Source organism: Pseudochaenichthys georgianus, chromosome 8, assembly GCF_902827115.2.
Source record: "Pseudochaenichthys georgianus chromosome 8, fPseGeo1.2, whole genome shotgun sequence".
In the NCBI taxonomy this organism is placed as follows: Eukaryota; Metazoa; Chordata; class Actinopteri; order Perciformes; family Channichthyidae; genus Pseudochaenichthys; species Pseudochaenichthys georgianus.
In genome coordinates, this window is record NC_047510.2 from 1,641,977 (window position 1) to 1,660,142 (window position 18,166).

Here is an 18,166-nt window from a genome sequence, read left to right on the forward strand (position 1 = left end):
ATATCCCTTTTAGAAGTAAAGTTATAGTCATTTGTTCTGGGAATGTCATTTTCGAGCCTGAGGCCTGAAAAACAGGCTCGGGTTAACTGGTTAAATGTACTTTCCGATAATCTTATGAGATTGACTGAACACTTTTTACTGTGGTCTTTCGAGACAAAGCATTGCATGCATTCATACAGTGTATGTATATAAAACATTTACACCCTTCTTCTGGTGGGGATGTAAAGAACCTTATTATGTGACTCGTAAAATCTACATCGTCCTCAAACTAGTTGAAGTGGCTTTCTTGATGTTTAGAGAAAAATTACCCTTTAAAGAATTATGTTCGAACTTGGATAGTGAAGTCATAAATGCTAAAAAAAATGCTGCTTCAGTAGGTTTTTAGTTCATCGTCCCAGTTAAAGCTCTGTAAGGTTGCATCGGTCAAAAGCCTTGATCACATCCTGACCATTCTTCACCCTTTTTTACCATGAGCTTTGGGTTCATTTCTGGACTTTATTTAGCTGTAGAATCTGATTTGACCTTACCATTTGCATATGGGTTGACAGTCTTCTTATTTGTCATTACTCGGGCTGTTGCATTGTTGACCTACGGTAGATAAAAAAACAGGTCCATGAGTTATGATAATTATGAGTTACCAGTAAGTGCTACAATAAATCTGCATGCATAGATAGGCCCAATGTTGTAAACAAAGAATGTCATTTGTATGTTTTCAGAATTGCATTCAGAAACACTTGATAACACATTCAAAGCAAATCATTTTCTATCTCATTTGCAGAAGTTTTATTTATACATATTACCGGCATGCTCTCCCCAAATGTAGTGTCAATAACTTACAGATAAAAGTAAAGAAACAACAGATGCACTCGGCAAAATGGCGTTTTTTAAACGGAAAGATTCATGCGTTGGGGGTGGGGGAGAAGCAGAAAAAAACAGACAAAGAAAATGTAATTGGGGGAGGGGAGAAGGCAATATGTTGGAAGAATTATGCAACATCTAGTTAACCTCAAGAAGTGAGAAGAACTGTTCTGACCAAAGCCACACGGAGCATTCACACTCAGACAACAGTCTTGTGTGAATTGACAGTGATTGCAAGAATCAATATTAAGATCAAAACAACCAAAGAAATAGATGTACTCAAATAAATAAGTCAATCAACCAATCAAATCATTCCACATTCAAACAACAGCTAACAGGGTAAAATAAAATGAGGGTGCATTGCCTTCCAAAGTAAAAGAAAATAAATGAATAAATGGGTTTCCAACAATCTCAGATAGATGTGCAAACAAAGTCAAATCTCAGTGAGTATTGCTCGCACACGCAGCTTCAGGAGAACACTTAGTGAATGGGCCTGCACGCCGACACGCAAGAAAATATGTATGTCAATATACAGCATCAACTCAACCACAATTCAAAAATAAATGTCACGTGAGTTTCAGCGTTGCAAACGTTCCAAAGAGAGAGGAAATGCTGGCAGAACGGCTCGTTGACCCACACTTACCATTCCCAAACCTATTGGCTCTTGTTTGTGTATTGTTACCGATGTAACTGTGTTGGATGGGGCCCTAAACAAGCTACCGTTAGAAGGATGGTGGGGGAGGGGGGGATGAGAAAGGAATAAGCAGCATCTTACTCATGTGGCCAAGAAAACTGTGCAATCATTCCACTGCACAAACGTCTCTTTCACCTCTCTCTGTACAAGCTGTCAGCCGGTATCTGAAAGTATAACTCTGACCATTTAGCTTTGTGTGATCCTGTTGTGTAAGCGGGTCTGTATTAATCTCCGAATATTATTCAGACCTACTAATTGACCTATCAGAAGCTATTGATTATATGCAAGTTTCCACCTGGATCAGCAAGGTCTTACCTCTACTAACTTCTGGGGAACCAGGTTAAATCAAGTTCTGCTTTAAGGTGTGATTGAACACTCACGCCTAGGTAGGGCCACACCTCATTACAGATACCAGATCCTACGGGATTGCTTTTACAGATTTACAACATTGTCTGCCTTAAAACAGCAGTTGATTGAACCTGGTTCTCCAGAAGTTAGTATAAGTAAGACCCTGCCGATCCAGTTATACTCAATAGCTTCTGATAGATCAATTAGTAGGTCTGATTAATAGTCAGAGATGAATACAGGTCCACCAAGGCAACAATCCTTATATTAATTGATTAGCCAAACACTGATTGATTCACTTAAGAGATACTCCAGAAAAAGATTACATCCTGGCTCACTTCTCAAATTGAGTCCGATAGAACCAGCAACATTTCTGAAGGCAATCAGATTGTAGGGTTAGGGTTAGGTGCACTTCTTTGATCTGTTAATATGTTAATACGTTTTGATGATACCTCACGCATTGCTTCAGCACATCATTGTCACAGACTTTATTTGCAGAAAAATGAGAGTTAAATCCTGTAGCTGTCGGATCATGTCAATTCAGTAGGAAATGTCATTTAAGATGAAGGATAACATTGGTTTAGAGCATTTCAGAGATCTGAGCAGTTGGAATGTTGTTCAGGGCTTCAACAAAAAGATTCAGGCCTAGAAAAACTGTTGAACGTGGTTCACATTTGTCATGACTTTGTTGGAACATTTTCTGGCAAGATGCTGCGGTCGCTAGCAAGTGCACATTGCTGATAGATAACGTCTGTGGTTTAGGGAGTAAATGGGCCTGTTCCAATCGAGGGACAGTGGCTCCTGCAGTCAACATGGAGAAGTGTCCTTAGGCATGTCTACTGTATTTAAATCAATGTAAGTTGCTTTGGATAAAAGCGTCAGCAAAAGACACGTACTGAGTAAGAAGTGCTGAGGTTGGATGGCAATGGAATTTCCTGTGTTAGGAGATTATCTTGTGCCATTACATGTTCCAACAGTTTAAATGACTGCAGCCTCTAATATACTGAACAAAAATATAAACGCAACACTTTTGTTTTTGCTCCCATTTTTTATGAGATGAACTCAAAGATCTAAAACATTTTCTATATACACAAAATAACCATTTCTCTCAAATATTGTTCAAAAATCTGAAAAAATCTGTGATAGTGAGCATATCAAGATGCTGATTAGACAGCATGATTATTGTACAGGTGTGCCTTAGGCTGGCCACAATAAAAGGCCACTCTGAAACGTGCATTTTTTCTTTATTGGGGGGTTCTGAAAACCAGGCAGTATCTGGTGTGAGGGGTAGGGGTGGGGTAGGGTAATGTTGTGAATCGAGTGGCCTGTGTTCATCGTCCATTACATACGCCTGCCCATACCATAACCCCACCACCACCATGGGCCACTCGATTCACAACATAACCCTACCCCTACCCCTACCCCTACCCCTCACACCAGATACTGCCTGGTTTTCAGACCCCCCCAAGACCCCCCCAATAAAGCAAAAATGCACGTTTCAGAGTGGCCTTTTATTGTGGCCATTCTAAGGTACACCTGTGCAATAATCATGCTGTCTAATCAGCATCTTGATATGCCACACCTGTGAGGTGGGATGGATTATCTCGGCAAAGGAGACTTCTCCTTTGCCGAGATAATCCATGAACAAATCTGAAACATGATTAATCATACAATCTGAAAAAATCTGAAAAAATCAGATTTGTGAACAATATTTGAGAGAAATGGTTATTTTGTGTATATAGAAAATGTTTTAGATCTTTGAGTTCATCTCATGAAAAATGGGAGCAAAAACAAAAGTGTTGCGTTTATATTTTTGTTCAGTGTAGTAGAAGGGGTTTAGGCCTTTATCATTAGGGTGTAGGGTATACCTTGCAGAGACTGATGGTTTGATGATTCATTTAGCTTGAGATACCTACTTCCCAGTAAGGAAGGTGCTGTAGAAACTTTGAATGCTATTTGTTAGCTTGATATGTTTGGCTGTAGTCACTACCTCAAGTGAGGAATATGTCGGGTTTTCAAGTGAAGATCAAATGATCGATACACTGTAACAGGTCTGCATGGTGAAAAGGAAGCTGAGAGCTCTTTATTTACATCTCAATCTACATTCCAAACCTCATGGTCATATACAGCCATATAGATGAATATATTGTATCAATAGGCACTAGGGGTGAGTCTGATCCAATCTAATATTGGTATCTGGGTTCCTAATCTCACAAAATATAGTCATTGCATAATGGGTAACGTTTTGGACGACCAATATAAATACAGTATGTAATAATGGTGGATAATGTTCTTTGGCTGTGTTGCTACAGATGCAAAGAAGGTATTGGAATTGTTTCTATATATAGATCTGCAAATTCAGGTATGGGATAGGAACCCAGAAATAGTGGAATGATGCATCTTCTCTAGGTACAGTTTCAGATATTGCCTTGTATAAAGGCAAGGGTTAGATATGGAAGATTGCAACTGCACTGTGATAAATGGACAGAGTTATGCTTGAACGCTGGTGGTGTCTGCTCTTATTCTTCTTAAGGTACAAAATACATTGAAATAGCCATTCAGTACTTCCTCTGTCCGTGGATAAGCAAAATTGGATTTCAGCGGGAAAGCTTCTTTCATTATTAAACATAGAAAATATTGGCCAAAATACGTTTTTAATTCCTGGTCGTGTCGATGTTCACACTTAAACCTTTGGTAAAGCCAATTGCCTCAGCTATACAAAAACAAGGAAAAGAGGAGAAGGGAAAACTAATGTAAAGAAACTAATAATAAAACAAGCAAGGTCTTATTCATCATGTTGTTCTATAATATGTGGATATTATTTGTGTTTGGTTAATGAAAATGCACAAGGAAAGGGAGGTGATACGGCTTGGATGGCTTGAAGTGGGATGTGGCAGTAGTCAGTCAAACGCTCAAACACAAATACACAAACAAACACACACACACACACACACACACACACACACACACACACACACACACACACACACACACACACACACACACAGGAAAAGGGGGATAGGGAGAAGGAAGAAGTATTTGAGAACATGCACCTCTATTTTACGGCCTTCTACCACGGTTCCGTGTAATTTCTCTCTGGCCCTGTCGGCGTCCACGCTATGCTCGAACGTTACGAACCCAAAACCCTGCATGCAGGACGGAGAGAGGCAAGAACAACATGCACATTATATTTCACATGTGATACTCGTCATTACAGTGAACAACCTCCTGATTCAATAGATAGGCACAGTAGATCACACAAGTATCTCTTCAGAATGCTATATTATTCAATATACAATATTATTACAAGTCTGGACAAAAATGCAAATCATTGATAAGAGGAGACAGACCCTTTAAAAAGCCCTGCCCCTTAGATTCTTTAATACATAGTGGTACAGTGATGAGATACATGTGTAGGCTGACCAGGAAGTTAGCATCGAAAGGCAAGACCATAGACAAAAAGCAATGGAATTTTTTCATTGGATTTTGGAATATTGCAGAAAATAACATCTCTGAGAAACACACGTTAATCATACTTTTTTTGAAGCATTAATGGAATCGCCAGAATTAAAGTCATAATTCGGGCTATAGACAGTCTACGACCTTATGACCATCGCTAAGCTAAAGGGGGCAAATGTTTGGTGTGACAACATTTAGTATGATCATTTTGTCACTTGTTAGCAACCACTGCTTTTATGAAACATAGAAGCTTGGTTCATTCACAAATGGTGTATTTAATGACATCATTTATGGACAAATAATGAATATTTCTAAAGCGTGTTTTAACCTCAGATATTATTTCAGACATCTGACCAAATGAAAAAGAAAGTGTTAAAATACTGACTCACTTATGGGTTTCAGGACTAAGTCCTGCACCAATCTATACCTGTAGACAACATGGTTGCATGCGATTTCTGGTTGTACAACCCATTCTCATGGCATTTCGTGTTCACCAACACGATTTGTAATCTATTGATTTTGTGTTCACCAACACGATTTTTAATCTATTGCTTCGTGTTCACCAACACGATTTTTAATCTATTGATTCGTGTTCACCAACACGATTTCCCCCTTTTTTTCGTGTTGCACAGCACGATTTTAAAAGCAATGTATTTCTACTGGTAGTGTGTTTCGTGCCTGCAGCACGTCTTTTTCTCCGGTCGGGTCGTGGAAGACCGGAAGCTGTGTGGTTCATAAAAACATGTTCTTACTCAATATGAAGCCACGATTATTGTTTTAATTTTAAATCGTATAATATCGGACTTTTGTTGCCGTCTGTGAGGAAAATAAATGGGGCTCAGAGCCTCAGGATACTGAAATCTGTATTTTTTAAATCTTTTTTTCCTTCTAATTTGTTATTCTTTTCAAAATAACACACTGTTATTTACTCACCAATAACACACAATTATCCTTGCTTTTATTTATTGGTTTAATTCCATAATCTCGGGCTTTTTTGGCGTCCGTCAGGAACTGAATTTCAAAATAAAAATAACCGGAAACAGACGTAGGCCTCGAGGAATTTAGGATGGCCGAAGACACTACATTACCCATAATCCCCAGCTATCGTTTAGGACTACAGTCCCCGTGATTAATCTTCAAGCTCTGGGATTGGATGTTGGAGTGGCATGCGCTAAGGTTACGCCGAGCGTCAAACAGCTGTTTGAAATGGAACGAAACCACGCCAGACTATCCAAAACTGGAATCAAACGCCCCTCCAGAACTACACATGCTGGCTATTGTGTTTCGCAAAATGTTCTATGGGACGTCTCTACTGAACGTTTTCACTTTTCCCACGATTAGAAGTTGCCAGTATTAAACACATTGGTGTTATCAAATGTAAAACATATAATTAATAAATGGGTGAAAATCGCTTGTATCCATAATGGGCCGCATTAATATATACCCACATGACAGCTCATTGTTACTTTGTAATTCTACTCCACTACAATTCAGAGGTTAACCTGGTATTTTTACTCCACTACATTTATTGTAGTTACTTTGCAGATTCTTATTAATGATGTGAAATATAAACAACCCTTAAATCAGACTTTAGTTACACCTGAGTAAAATTCAGGGAAGGTGATTGTCAAGTGCCAACAATCAGGAGAGATATTTGATTGTTGGTGCTTGAGAAGACTAAACATGTATCTGCAGATCTCTATAAAGTATATTCATTACTCGTTATTCTCTACTAATAGTTAATTAAAGACTGTATATTATGGCTATTTTGCACATCCCTTTCAAGATTTCAATATTTTCAAAGGTTTATTGACATATCCTATACACAACTACGGTGTAGTTATGCAATGAATGAAAAACTTGGGTCACAGGTTCCTCAACAGTGCATTACAAGACATCTATCAATATGTGTGTACCTCCACCATTAAACTGTCATATTCTGCACATTTCTTATTCTATCTACATACATAAGAGTATAATTCATGTGTATAATATCAGTTAAAATAAGTGCTTCAACATAGTTAACATTGCAGGAAAGCAATATATTAGACGTTAAGTACTTTGTCAGGCTTAATATTTATCTGTAGATTGATACCCCCAAAGTTTTTTTCTTATTTAAAAGAAGACCTTAACCTAAAGTATTATTTAATGTGTTAATAAAGATGAATTAGTTTGTCTGTTTTGCACCTCCTCATATTAATATCTTTCTACATCCAGCACTAAACTGTTTTATTGTAGAGATCACTTATATTATCTTCTTGATTTTTTATATTCTATATTTCTATCACAGACCTTCTACTTTCCCCCTATGAAAGTATGTACTCTTCATATTTTTGTTAATCAAATATAACACATAAAAACAATAATTCAATAACGTGCTTTAACCACTAGGCGGTGCACACAAGGTAAACACAGCCATAATATCTTTGTATGATTAGTGTAAGACACGTAGGTATGTACAACATCTGAAGATGTATAGTTTTATGCATGCTTTCACATAATTGTACAGCATATTGCTATACTATTTCAGACTCAGTATTTATATTCTTATTTTCAAAGGAAATCAGTAATATCTTTAAAAACTACAGTCCTTTTATATCAGCTGTGCACCGTTATGGTGTAAATATAACCTATCTATGAATTGGATCAAATGTAAAAGTCAGCCGAATTAGTGTTGATACTGCAAGGAGACATATTGTGTGAAGAGAAATTGAAGATGTTGTTTAATTGTTGAATATATTTATGATCCACGTCAAGTATTCAGTTTCGGCGGCATTTCTTCCAGTTTTTCCAAAGGTCTTCTCATCAGGGCTCTATAAATAAAGAACTACGGCAGATCTGTAATATGTAATGCAGCCGGACCGTGTATTACAATGCCGTTATGTGATGACTTTCAAAGAGAAAAGCAAGAGCACTCGGAATTAAGTATTATTTTATACCTTTAAAATGTTTTCCGGATTTCATATCATATAAACACAAAATCCCAGCATGCATTGCGGCTAAAACATCCAATCAGCGAGCTTAAACCATAGCTGAGGATCTTGGGTAATCACTTGAAATGCCTACGTCTGTTTCCGGTTATTTTTATTTTGAAATTCAGTTCCTGACGGACGCCAAAAAAGCTCGAGATTATGGAATTAAACCAATAAATAAAAGCAAGGATAATTGAGTGTTATTGGTGAGTAAATAACAGTGTGTTATTTTGAAAAGAATAACAAATTAGAAGGAAAAAAGATTTAAAAAATACAGATTTCAGTATCCTGAGGCTCTGAGCCCCATTTATTTTCCTCACAGACGGCAACAAAAGTCCGAAATGATACGATTTAAAATAAAAGCAATAACTTTGGCTTGATATTGAGTAAGAACATGTTTTTATGAACCACACAGCTTCCGGTCTTCCACGACCCGACCGGAGAAAAAGACGTGCTGCAGGCACGAAACACATTACCAGTAGAAATACATTGCTTTTAAAATCGTGCTGTGCAACACGAAAAAAAGGGGGAAATCGTGTTGTCGAACACGAATCAATAGATTAAAAATTGTGTTGGTGAACACGAAATGCCGTGAGACTGGGTTGGGTTGTACGGGTGCGACATCAGTATTGCCATTCTTAGTCAGAGAACATTGATTTTGCTGGCCGTAATTTAACTTTGAGTAGTTGGCTGGATCAATTTAAAGTGGTAACCTTTCGAATGGGTCTTCAATTTGCACCCAAGTGCTACAAACATGATAGCATGCTAAAAGACTGAGGCTAAACCTGCGTGTTCTAGGCAACATATCAAGTTTGGTTGTTGTTTTTGTGGTCTATGTTTGCAGACGCAGCAGCTCCTAGAGTAAGCTCAAACTCTGTAAGTGTATTCTGTGTATGCAGTGGATGTTCAAGTCTGGAATGGGGTTTTACTAATGCTAACATTGCATTGCATACTGCAGCTAGTACAACACCCCAGGCAAACCATTCCTTACAGGTGATTAGAAGATACAACCCACCCAACTTTGATATTTATTATCGCTCTCACTAGAGCCCCATACTGTACACTGCTTTGTCATATTCAGAAATGCAAAGCTTGACAGCCTGTCGTTTTTGTTGCAATGGTTGACCATGGCTGTTGGGAGCTAATACCTTGTGAACGGCCATTTTAATTCATATAGAACATAAGTCAGTAAAAATGTATATGCGAACAATGAAAAATGGAATACTGTCTGTCAGACATTTTATTCACAATGGTTAGTGATTGGAACTGAAGCCTCACACTCTGTTTCCCCTTTCATTACCTGCACTGTCCCGTCTCAAGGGGTCAATAACATGCATTCATAATAAAGTGCTTTCATAGAAGAGGTCTATGATTATTGCATAATGTAGATAGATATAAATCATACACTGCAATATTCCCATGTTGGCAATGTAGTTGGGAAAAAAGATGTGTCTAAAGAAGTACAAGAGAGTAAATCAAATGCACCAAAATAATGGCATGGCATCAGCAAAGATAATACAAAAGATGACACTAATAATCAAACGTGTAGCACACAAGATAAGAGCAGAACAACATATATAATATTCTGAAAGGAAGTGATTTTAGTCTTTGATAGACATAAGTCTATGAAAGAAGGAATTTCTTCTAAGGAGGAGATTTCAATAAAACACTATAAAACACTAATATTAGCTTTTGGGTTTAAAAAGTGAACAATACAGTGAGGTTTTTTATAGAGAATTATAAAGAACATTTGAGCTAACACAAAGAATCAGAGCCAACAGTATTACTTCGCTGTGCCAATTTTTCTGGACCACAACAAAATATTTTGTAGACATGCAACACCATGTACCTTAGAACCTCGCTCGTTGAAGATGATTTCCACATCTAAGATTTTGCCAAATTGCTGTGAAGACAAACAAAAGACAAAACTCTCAGTGATTGATTTATATTTTGTGATTGGTCCAACAGAACATTTAAACCCAACCATTTTTAATTCCTGTTTTTTGTTTAAATCCAAATGTAAAACATCAACATGAACATGTAATACATTTGATTCAGTACTCACGCTGAACATCTGCCTGAGGTCTGGGTCTCTGAACCTGAAGGGGATGTTGGATACGTGCAGTCTCTTGGGCTGGGCCTTGCTGTCGGTGCTTTCAGGGACCGTCTGTGATGAAGGCTGACTGTCTGTCTGAGCGGCTTCATCTGTCTGCTGGGAACACAGAACAAAGGACGCTGAAGGAAAGGAAACATGTACGATGGCCCTTCCAGTATCTTTGTAGTTTATCCGACAAGAAAATAGCATGTATATTTTATAATAATCTAACATTGAACTTCAGTTATTTGTTCACAAGTAGGAGCAGACTTTGTGTTTCAGCAAATGTTTCAGTCCTAATTCAATTTGTCTTTGTTACCTTTGTCAGTGGGAAAGTGTCCCATTGAGCAGATTGAAAGCTGCTTCCCTTATTCACATTTTTTTAAATGTATTTCATATTATTATTTTCACTGACAATAAGTGTTTATGTCAGTAGGGCCTTCGACTGTGAGCCATAGGGTCACCGGTTCAAGTCCCCGAACAGACCTAAATATGGAGTGTGGACTTGGTTCACCTCCCGGGCCATGGTGCCCTTAAGCAAGCGACCGGATGCCCTAAAGCGTTCCCTAAAACTGTGTTGTCATGATGATGTCTTACACCTAAGCAGATTACACCACTCAGAGATCTACATTGGACTCTGACTGGATGATCTATCAGGTCAGTAGGGTTGCAACATTCCGGGAATTTTCAAAGATGGAAACCTTCCATTGGAAATAACGGGAATTTGTGGGAATTTTCCAAATTGAAGGTTGGCTCTTCATAGGGAACTTCAATATAGTTGGGGAAAGTATATGTTAGCATAATCTTGAGTAAAAAAAATAGATGCCATTCAAGTACATTGAATATCCATGCCATAGCACACTGCAACAGGCTCACAGATGTGAGAGTGGAAAAACTGGTTGGCATTCGGGCAAACCTAAGGCTCTTTCAGCCGGACACAGAGCCATCCTCAACAAGGCTGGACAGTGACACTGAAGAGGAAGAGGAAGAGTGTGATGTTCATGAGGCCCAGGAAGAGCCCGTTGACTGAAAGGGTAAAACATGCAGAGGATTGCTTGAAGGAAGATTTGCATGTTTAATGGGACTTTGTGGAGGGAGAAGGGCTCTCTCTAGGTCGTCCTCAGACGAGCCCTCCATCGTTGCTTCCAGTCATCCCGGTTCTCCATACATCTGGCCAGTTCATTGGTACTTTGTGCTCCTACGTCATTCTTGAGTACGTCCACGTATGTTTGTGCGGGACGTCCTCGTGACCGATGCCCGTGTGTTGGTTCCCACAGCAACAATTTGCCGAATTTTGTCTGAATAATGATTCTGGTGAAGATGGAGTCTGCTGCTTTAGCAACGTGTAAAATACCTAAAGACAATGGTTTCCAAATCTCCTGTCTTTTTTTTCATTTTGCTCACGAACAATCCCAGGCTTCAGGCCAGCTAAAAATACTGTCTCTGTGTCTCTGTGTGTGTGTGTGTGTGTGTGTGTGTGTGTGTGTGTGTGTGTGTGTGTGTGTGTGTGTGTGTGTGTGTGTGTGTGTGTGTGTGTGTGTGTGTGTGTGTGTGTGTGTGTGTGTGTGTGTGTGTGTGTGTGTGTGTGTGTGTGTGTGTGTGTGTGTGTGTGTGTTTGTGTGGGTGTGTTCGCTTGAAAAGAAGCAGCATAAGGCCAGCAGACTGCAAGTGTTCCATGCAATGCCCAGGTATACACCGGCACATATGGAGTACACACACACTGCAGTGATCACCATCTGTCCGCCTACACTTGCAACGCAGAAATAAAACCTACAGCATCTCGTCTATTTGGCACCAGAAATCCGAAACATGAGGTGAAGCCAGGCTGAATATAGCGGGTTTGCAGACATACTGGAGTTATCAAACAAAGATGATTTCTAACATCAGGTTCTCACAAGAGACAATGAAATGTAATCTGGAGTAAAGATGGAGAACAACGGATGTGTTTTATCTCTAGAACCAGTTTTACGAAATAGAAGTAAGGGAGGAAATCAGAAAGGAAACCAAATAGCACAGGGAAATCAGCCTTGCTAAAAAGCACTTAAACACTGCTACATAAGCAGTGTTGGGAGAAGTACTCAGATCCTATATGAAAAAGTATGAATACCATGGTATTAAATACTAACAAATTACATCTTATTTGTTTACCTCTGTAAAGTGTCTTTGAGCCCCCGATAAAGCGTTAGGTAAATACAATGTAATATTATTATTATTATTTGTAATAAATTACAAAAAGTGAATTACTTATTCTACACAATGGCCCATTTGAGAAAAATAAAAAGTATGGAAGTATTCTCCTTTGAGTTCAATATGTTAATTTAGACAAAGTGACATTTTGACAATCCCTTCTCTAGCTGTTGAGCCGTTTGATTGGGGAAGCGAAGACTTCAGACGAGATGAAAAGTGAGAAAAAACGGCCACAAAAAAAGGGATTTATCTTCTGGTGAAAAGTGGAGATTGTTGGTCCAAAAGGAAAGTGGCTCATTCTTTGGGGAGAATGTTTCAGCAATGTATAAATTGCATCCAATGGCAATTATTCCATTGCATTCCCTCACTGTGGAATTATGCAGATCTATAATAACACCAGAAAGGGCAAAAATAAAATTTTCTAAGGAGAGTATCAGATGCCAAAAAAAGTATTGCTCATTACTTTCTTTCCCCTCACACTTAGCTCCCCTCTCCCCCTTATCTCCTCTTTGTTTTCAATGGTGGGCAACACATCGTGTCTGGATGAACTTGGACATATAAACAAGGCAGGTTTGATTGCAACTTCATACAAATCCTGTTCTTCCCCCTCTACCACCCCCCTTTTCTTTTACTGCACACATGTGGTGCTCACAGTGAGGTTAACGTTGCTCTACACACACACACACACACACACACACACACACACACACACACACACACACACACACACACACACACACACACACACACACACACACACACACACACCACACCTACACCTACACCTACACACACACACACACACACACACACACACACACACACACACACACACACACACACACACACAGCCATCTATAATTGATGCTAGCTGTAGGCAGTCAGTGGCGGCTGGACTTACAGACAGACTTAGAGACAGACTTCCATTTCCACCTCCAGCCACAATACGTGTTATCATACATGTTTTCCTGTAGTTTGCCCACCAAATTGTATTGGTGTGCATTTGTATACTCTGTTTGTTTCAAAAGCAACAACCACAGATAACACAGGACACTTTGGATCTGTCTGTGTGCTTTTCGTTACAGTCAATGTTATGGGGACCAGATGCAACAATTGCAGGCTGGTTGCAATGCCATTATACTGTGCCAGATGAAAAGTTGAAATGATTCAAGTAGATAATAGAATAAGGTAAATACATAAATGTATTGTAAATAGAAACATTTCCACTTCTCCTTTGTGAACAGAAGTGTTCAAAGTATACCATAACATGATCATATTACTCGTACAACATGATTCCACTAACAGGAAATTAACCAGTAAGTTTTGCCCATTACTTGCCCAGTATTACTTTGAATATTATTATTGTGATTGAGGATTAAATCCGCTTTGAAGACCACCATTTTATATCGTGCAGTTTAGCGGCAAAATAACGTCAGTCAGCCAGCTAATGCTAGCTTTGTTGAGTTTATGCTAGCTAAACAAGTAGTGGTTGTAGTCTATACAGCAGTAATTCATATATTATAGCCTACTGCTTTGGCACTAACGGTTGACAACCGTTTATGAAAATAAAATCAATTGAACTGTACTGAAATAATGACAAGTTTTATAATTGTCTTGGGCTCCTGCTGTGTTTTTAAAGCCTTTGTAAATTATCCATGTTATTTTCTATTTAGAACGAAGACTTCAGAATCTTAAAATCCCTTAACGTTTGTATGCAATCGTGCTAAATTCAACTCTGGAATCAAGCAAATATGAATATGTTTGCATGACAGTAGTTATTTATATTTTGATATCACTTAACCATACGTTTAATACATTTAAGTCAAGCTCAGGTACATGTGATGGTAGCTAGTTAGTGCTCTTACCTGTGAGGCCTCCTCCAAACAGCATAATAACCAGACTGTATCATTAAAACTAAGTACCAGTTCTAGATCCTTGACTTTAGACAAACAATTCAAAAGACAACATGTATTTAAAGACCAATCTTTATTTGAAGGTGCCTCTTAACCTGAGATATTAGTTATACAGTAATAGTATCGACAATCTAAAAAAACTGAGCAACTCAACAGTCAACTTTATATTTCTTATTGTCTCAAGCAGGGGTCGCCAACACGTCGATCGGAGGTTTTCCGAGTAGCTCACCAGAGGGCGCTAAAGTGCAGTTGACATGTTGAGACATATTTATTTATGTAGTATATTTTGAGAGTAAGAAAGATAGAGAAAAAGAGATGCAGTCATGACAACTGAGGAAGGTCCGTCAAAGAAGAAATCTAAAATATACTACTTTCATGACGAGTGGGAACATGAATTTGTATTTACGAGCATCAAAAACAAGTGTGTGTGTTTAATTTGTGGCTCGAGTGTTGCGGTGGGGAAGAAGGGAAATGTGGAGCGGCACTTCACAAAACTTCACGAAAACTTTTCAAAGGAGTATCCCGCCGGCAGTTGCCTTCGCGTTGAGAAGGTACAACAATTAAAAGCTACGCTACAAAGGCAACAGTCACTGTTCACAAAGCCTGCCACGAAAGCTAGCCGAGCTACAGAAGCATCGTTCCGAGTCGCTCAGTATTTGGCAAAGAACTAAAAAGCTTTCACTGATGGCGGTGTTCTTAAGGGAGCGATGTCTGTTATGGCAGAGACTTTGTTCAGAGACCACAAGAGCATGTCGGAGATAATGTCTGCCATCGACGATGTGCAACTGGGACCCAACACTGTGGCGAGGAGAGTGTCGGCGCTGTCAGTGGATGCCATGAAGTGTCTTGCCCAAGGACACAACGGCCTGACGCAGTGGCGGCAGGAGCGGGTTTCGAACTGGAGTTCCCCAGCACCCCCCTTGATCTGATGATCAGATGCACAGGCCACTGCGCCACCCGTCCTGTATCTGACATGATTAGTGCTGTAAAGGCCTTTAAAGCAAATCTGTGTCTATACAGTATCTCCAGCAAGTAAAGGGAAAGAAATTGCATAATTTCCCCTCTGTTCAAAAAGTACTGCAGGAGAATAAAGCTGCTGCTGGCTTTCTTGACTTATCAAAGTACTGTGACTGCTTAACTAAGCTTGGGCAGGAATTTGAGGACAGGTTTCTTGACTTTAAGCAGCTTGAGCCCTGTGCAAGTTTCCTTGCTAACCCATTCAACATCGTGGATGTTACTGACATGTCTGAGCAACTGGCCAGCCTTTTCAGTCTCAGTGCTTCAGAGTTGGAGCTGGAGATAATCAATCTCCATAATGACATTCGGCTGAAAGCACATCAGATGGACGAAGATTTCTGGAAGCTATTGGACCCAGAGAAATTCAAAAATATTCAAACTGCTGCACTGAAACTGTCCTGCTTATTTGGGTCAACATATCGCTGTGAATCAGCATTCTCTGATATGAACTTTATCAAATCCAAATTCAGGACAAGACTTACTGATGAACACCTCAATGACTCAATCAGAGTGAATTTGTCAGGATACAATTAGGAACTTTGCACTCTTATCTGTAAAACTGTTTACTGTAGTTATTGATGTTAAAGCAGAACTCAGTATTGCATGGTGATTATTTGTCTTTTTTTCTCTTCATAAGAAAGTCAAGTTTATTCATGTTAATGTTAATGTTTCTGCTCTTGAGTCACGAATGTGATATGTGCACTGAAATCTATATAAAATAACATGAGTAGCTCTTGGCCACTTTCTTTTTTCAAAAGTAGCTCCCGGTTAGAAAAAGGTTGGAGACCCCTGGTCTAAAGCATTTATTATTTTCATTTTCCCCTCTCATATTCAGTGTGGACGGATTGAGACAGCGTGGTGTCCAGAGAGCTGCAGAGACTTCAGGGAGAAACCTCCGTGTGATGGACGTCCTGTCTGTTGGTTTGGAGAGGACTGAGGGTATTTCCTCAGCGAGGAGGACCAGGCCTGATGGAGGAGCCCATGCTGGGCAAAGCTAATACCAACTGCACAGGCCTAGTCTGTCACGTTATCTGACTAAATGTGTTTACTTATACATTTAATGGGTTTACACCTTCTGTCCATATGTGCTTTTTATTTAAAACATTTGATTAACTTTTGGTTCACATTTCAATAAATTGTATTTGTATTTGCATTCCTTTCGTCCATTATTCTTACTGAAAATGTTAGATTACACATTCACATCTGACTGAAGATTGGCCCCATTTATTTGTGACGTTGCAAACTCTGCGGTACAAGGCACAAGTGATGTGAAGCTCATAAAGCGAGGCAAATAGAAATAATCAACTGATGGAGTGTAGATGTTTTCACAATAAAACTAGTTTCTTAGTGAATGTCCTGTACTGGTCTTAAAATCTCATAACATCAGCTCTTAATGTTCCTCTTGGATGTTCTTCTTGACCCTCAGAGAAGGAGAACATGTTGTGTCTTTCAGGCATGTCCTCTCCTAACAAAAATTACAGGAAACATAAAACATATTATTGCAGAACAAGTGTGTTATTTATGAAAGCGATGTGTTTGTGTGTTTAGGGGCTGTTGATATAATTATTTTGTAATGTTTTTTTTTTATTTCAACAGTGAGCTACAAAGACAATCAGATTATGAATGAACAGTATGAAGTTCATCAACATTGAAATATATATTATTATCAAAATAATATTTAACTGTTCAACACGTAGTGCAACTGTAGAAGCTTGCTCTGTTGTCTCACTGAAAGAATAACTTTTACCACGTTTTTACAGACAATATTGAGAGATAAATAGTAGCAGTTCTCATTGTGTTAAATATCTTTGCCTTCAATACATTAAATTAGAAAGCTGACAAAGTCATATTGCTTGTTAACATCTAAATGTAACTTTTGGCATGGAAAAACACCTCAACTTAACTGATGTGTAGGTGATCTAGTATTTAGTATTGTTTAATATAATTTATAACAGTGTTTTAAAGTCAATACTTCATTCATTTAAACCAATATCTTTCTTGATACAGTAAAAAAAGAGTCTTTGTACCTGTGCTGAAGTTCACTGCTGTGAGGAGTCCAGTTCTGTCTCTCACTCTCTGGTCCAGCCTGTCTGCATCACCTGGACACCTTAAACAAACAGATATATATGTAAAGTACCATGTGTACAAACAATATAACTGATTCTCTTCTGTTGAACATGTTGGATTGTGTATTGTCCGAGTCAGGGTCCTTTTTATTTTACTGTAACTTTGAAAGTTGTGTTACCAATGCTTACTGTTTATTTGATACCCATTTGGTAATGCAATTAATAAAAACAACAAGGTTTGGGTTTGTTCTTCAGATGACTGTGACGTTAACGTGTAAGCTCAATAATGAACTCCAGCTCAACCAACCATATTGTAATATCTAAGTAATCATCTTGAAATATGACATTATTTTTGTAATATACACACATCTTATTGTGAGGCTGATTTCACACTACTTCGACGTTAGCTAAATAGAAAATAGCATGGATAATTTACAAAGGCTTTAAAAACACAGCAGGAGCCCAAGACAATTATAAAACTTGTCATTATTTCAGTACAGTTCAATTGGTTATATTTTCATAAACGGTTATCAACCGCAGTAGGCTATAATATATTAATT

General features: G+C 38.6%; 1 protein-coding gene across 6 annotated transcripts in view; it reads right to left on the minus strand.

Moving 5' to 3' along the window:
* Positions 1-18,166, minus strand: part of rbfox1 (RNA binding fox-1 homolog 1) — a 299,812-nt gene that overhangs the window by 97,662 nt on the left and 183,984 nt on the right. For 5 of the 6 annotated variants that reach the window (XM_034089338.1, XM_034089336.1, XM_034089339.1 and 2 more), the window contains exons 3-6: positions 10,394-10,540; positions 10,178-10,231; positions 4,951-5,043; positions 528-588 (exon numbers count right to left, since the gene is read on the minus strand). In XM_034089338.1, the coding sequence (XP_033945229.1) occupies positions 528-588; positions 4,951-5,043; positions 10,178-10,231; positions 10,394-10,540 (355 nt within the window). The remainder of the gene's footprint in view (positions 1-527; positions 589-4,950; positions 5,044-10,177; positions 10,232-10,393; positions 10,541-18,166) is intronic. The other variant, XM_034089337.1, reaches the window with a different exon arrangement.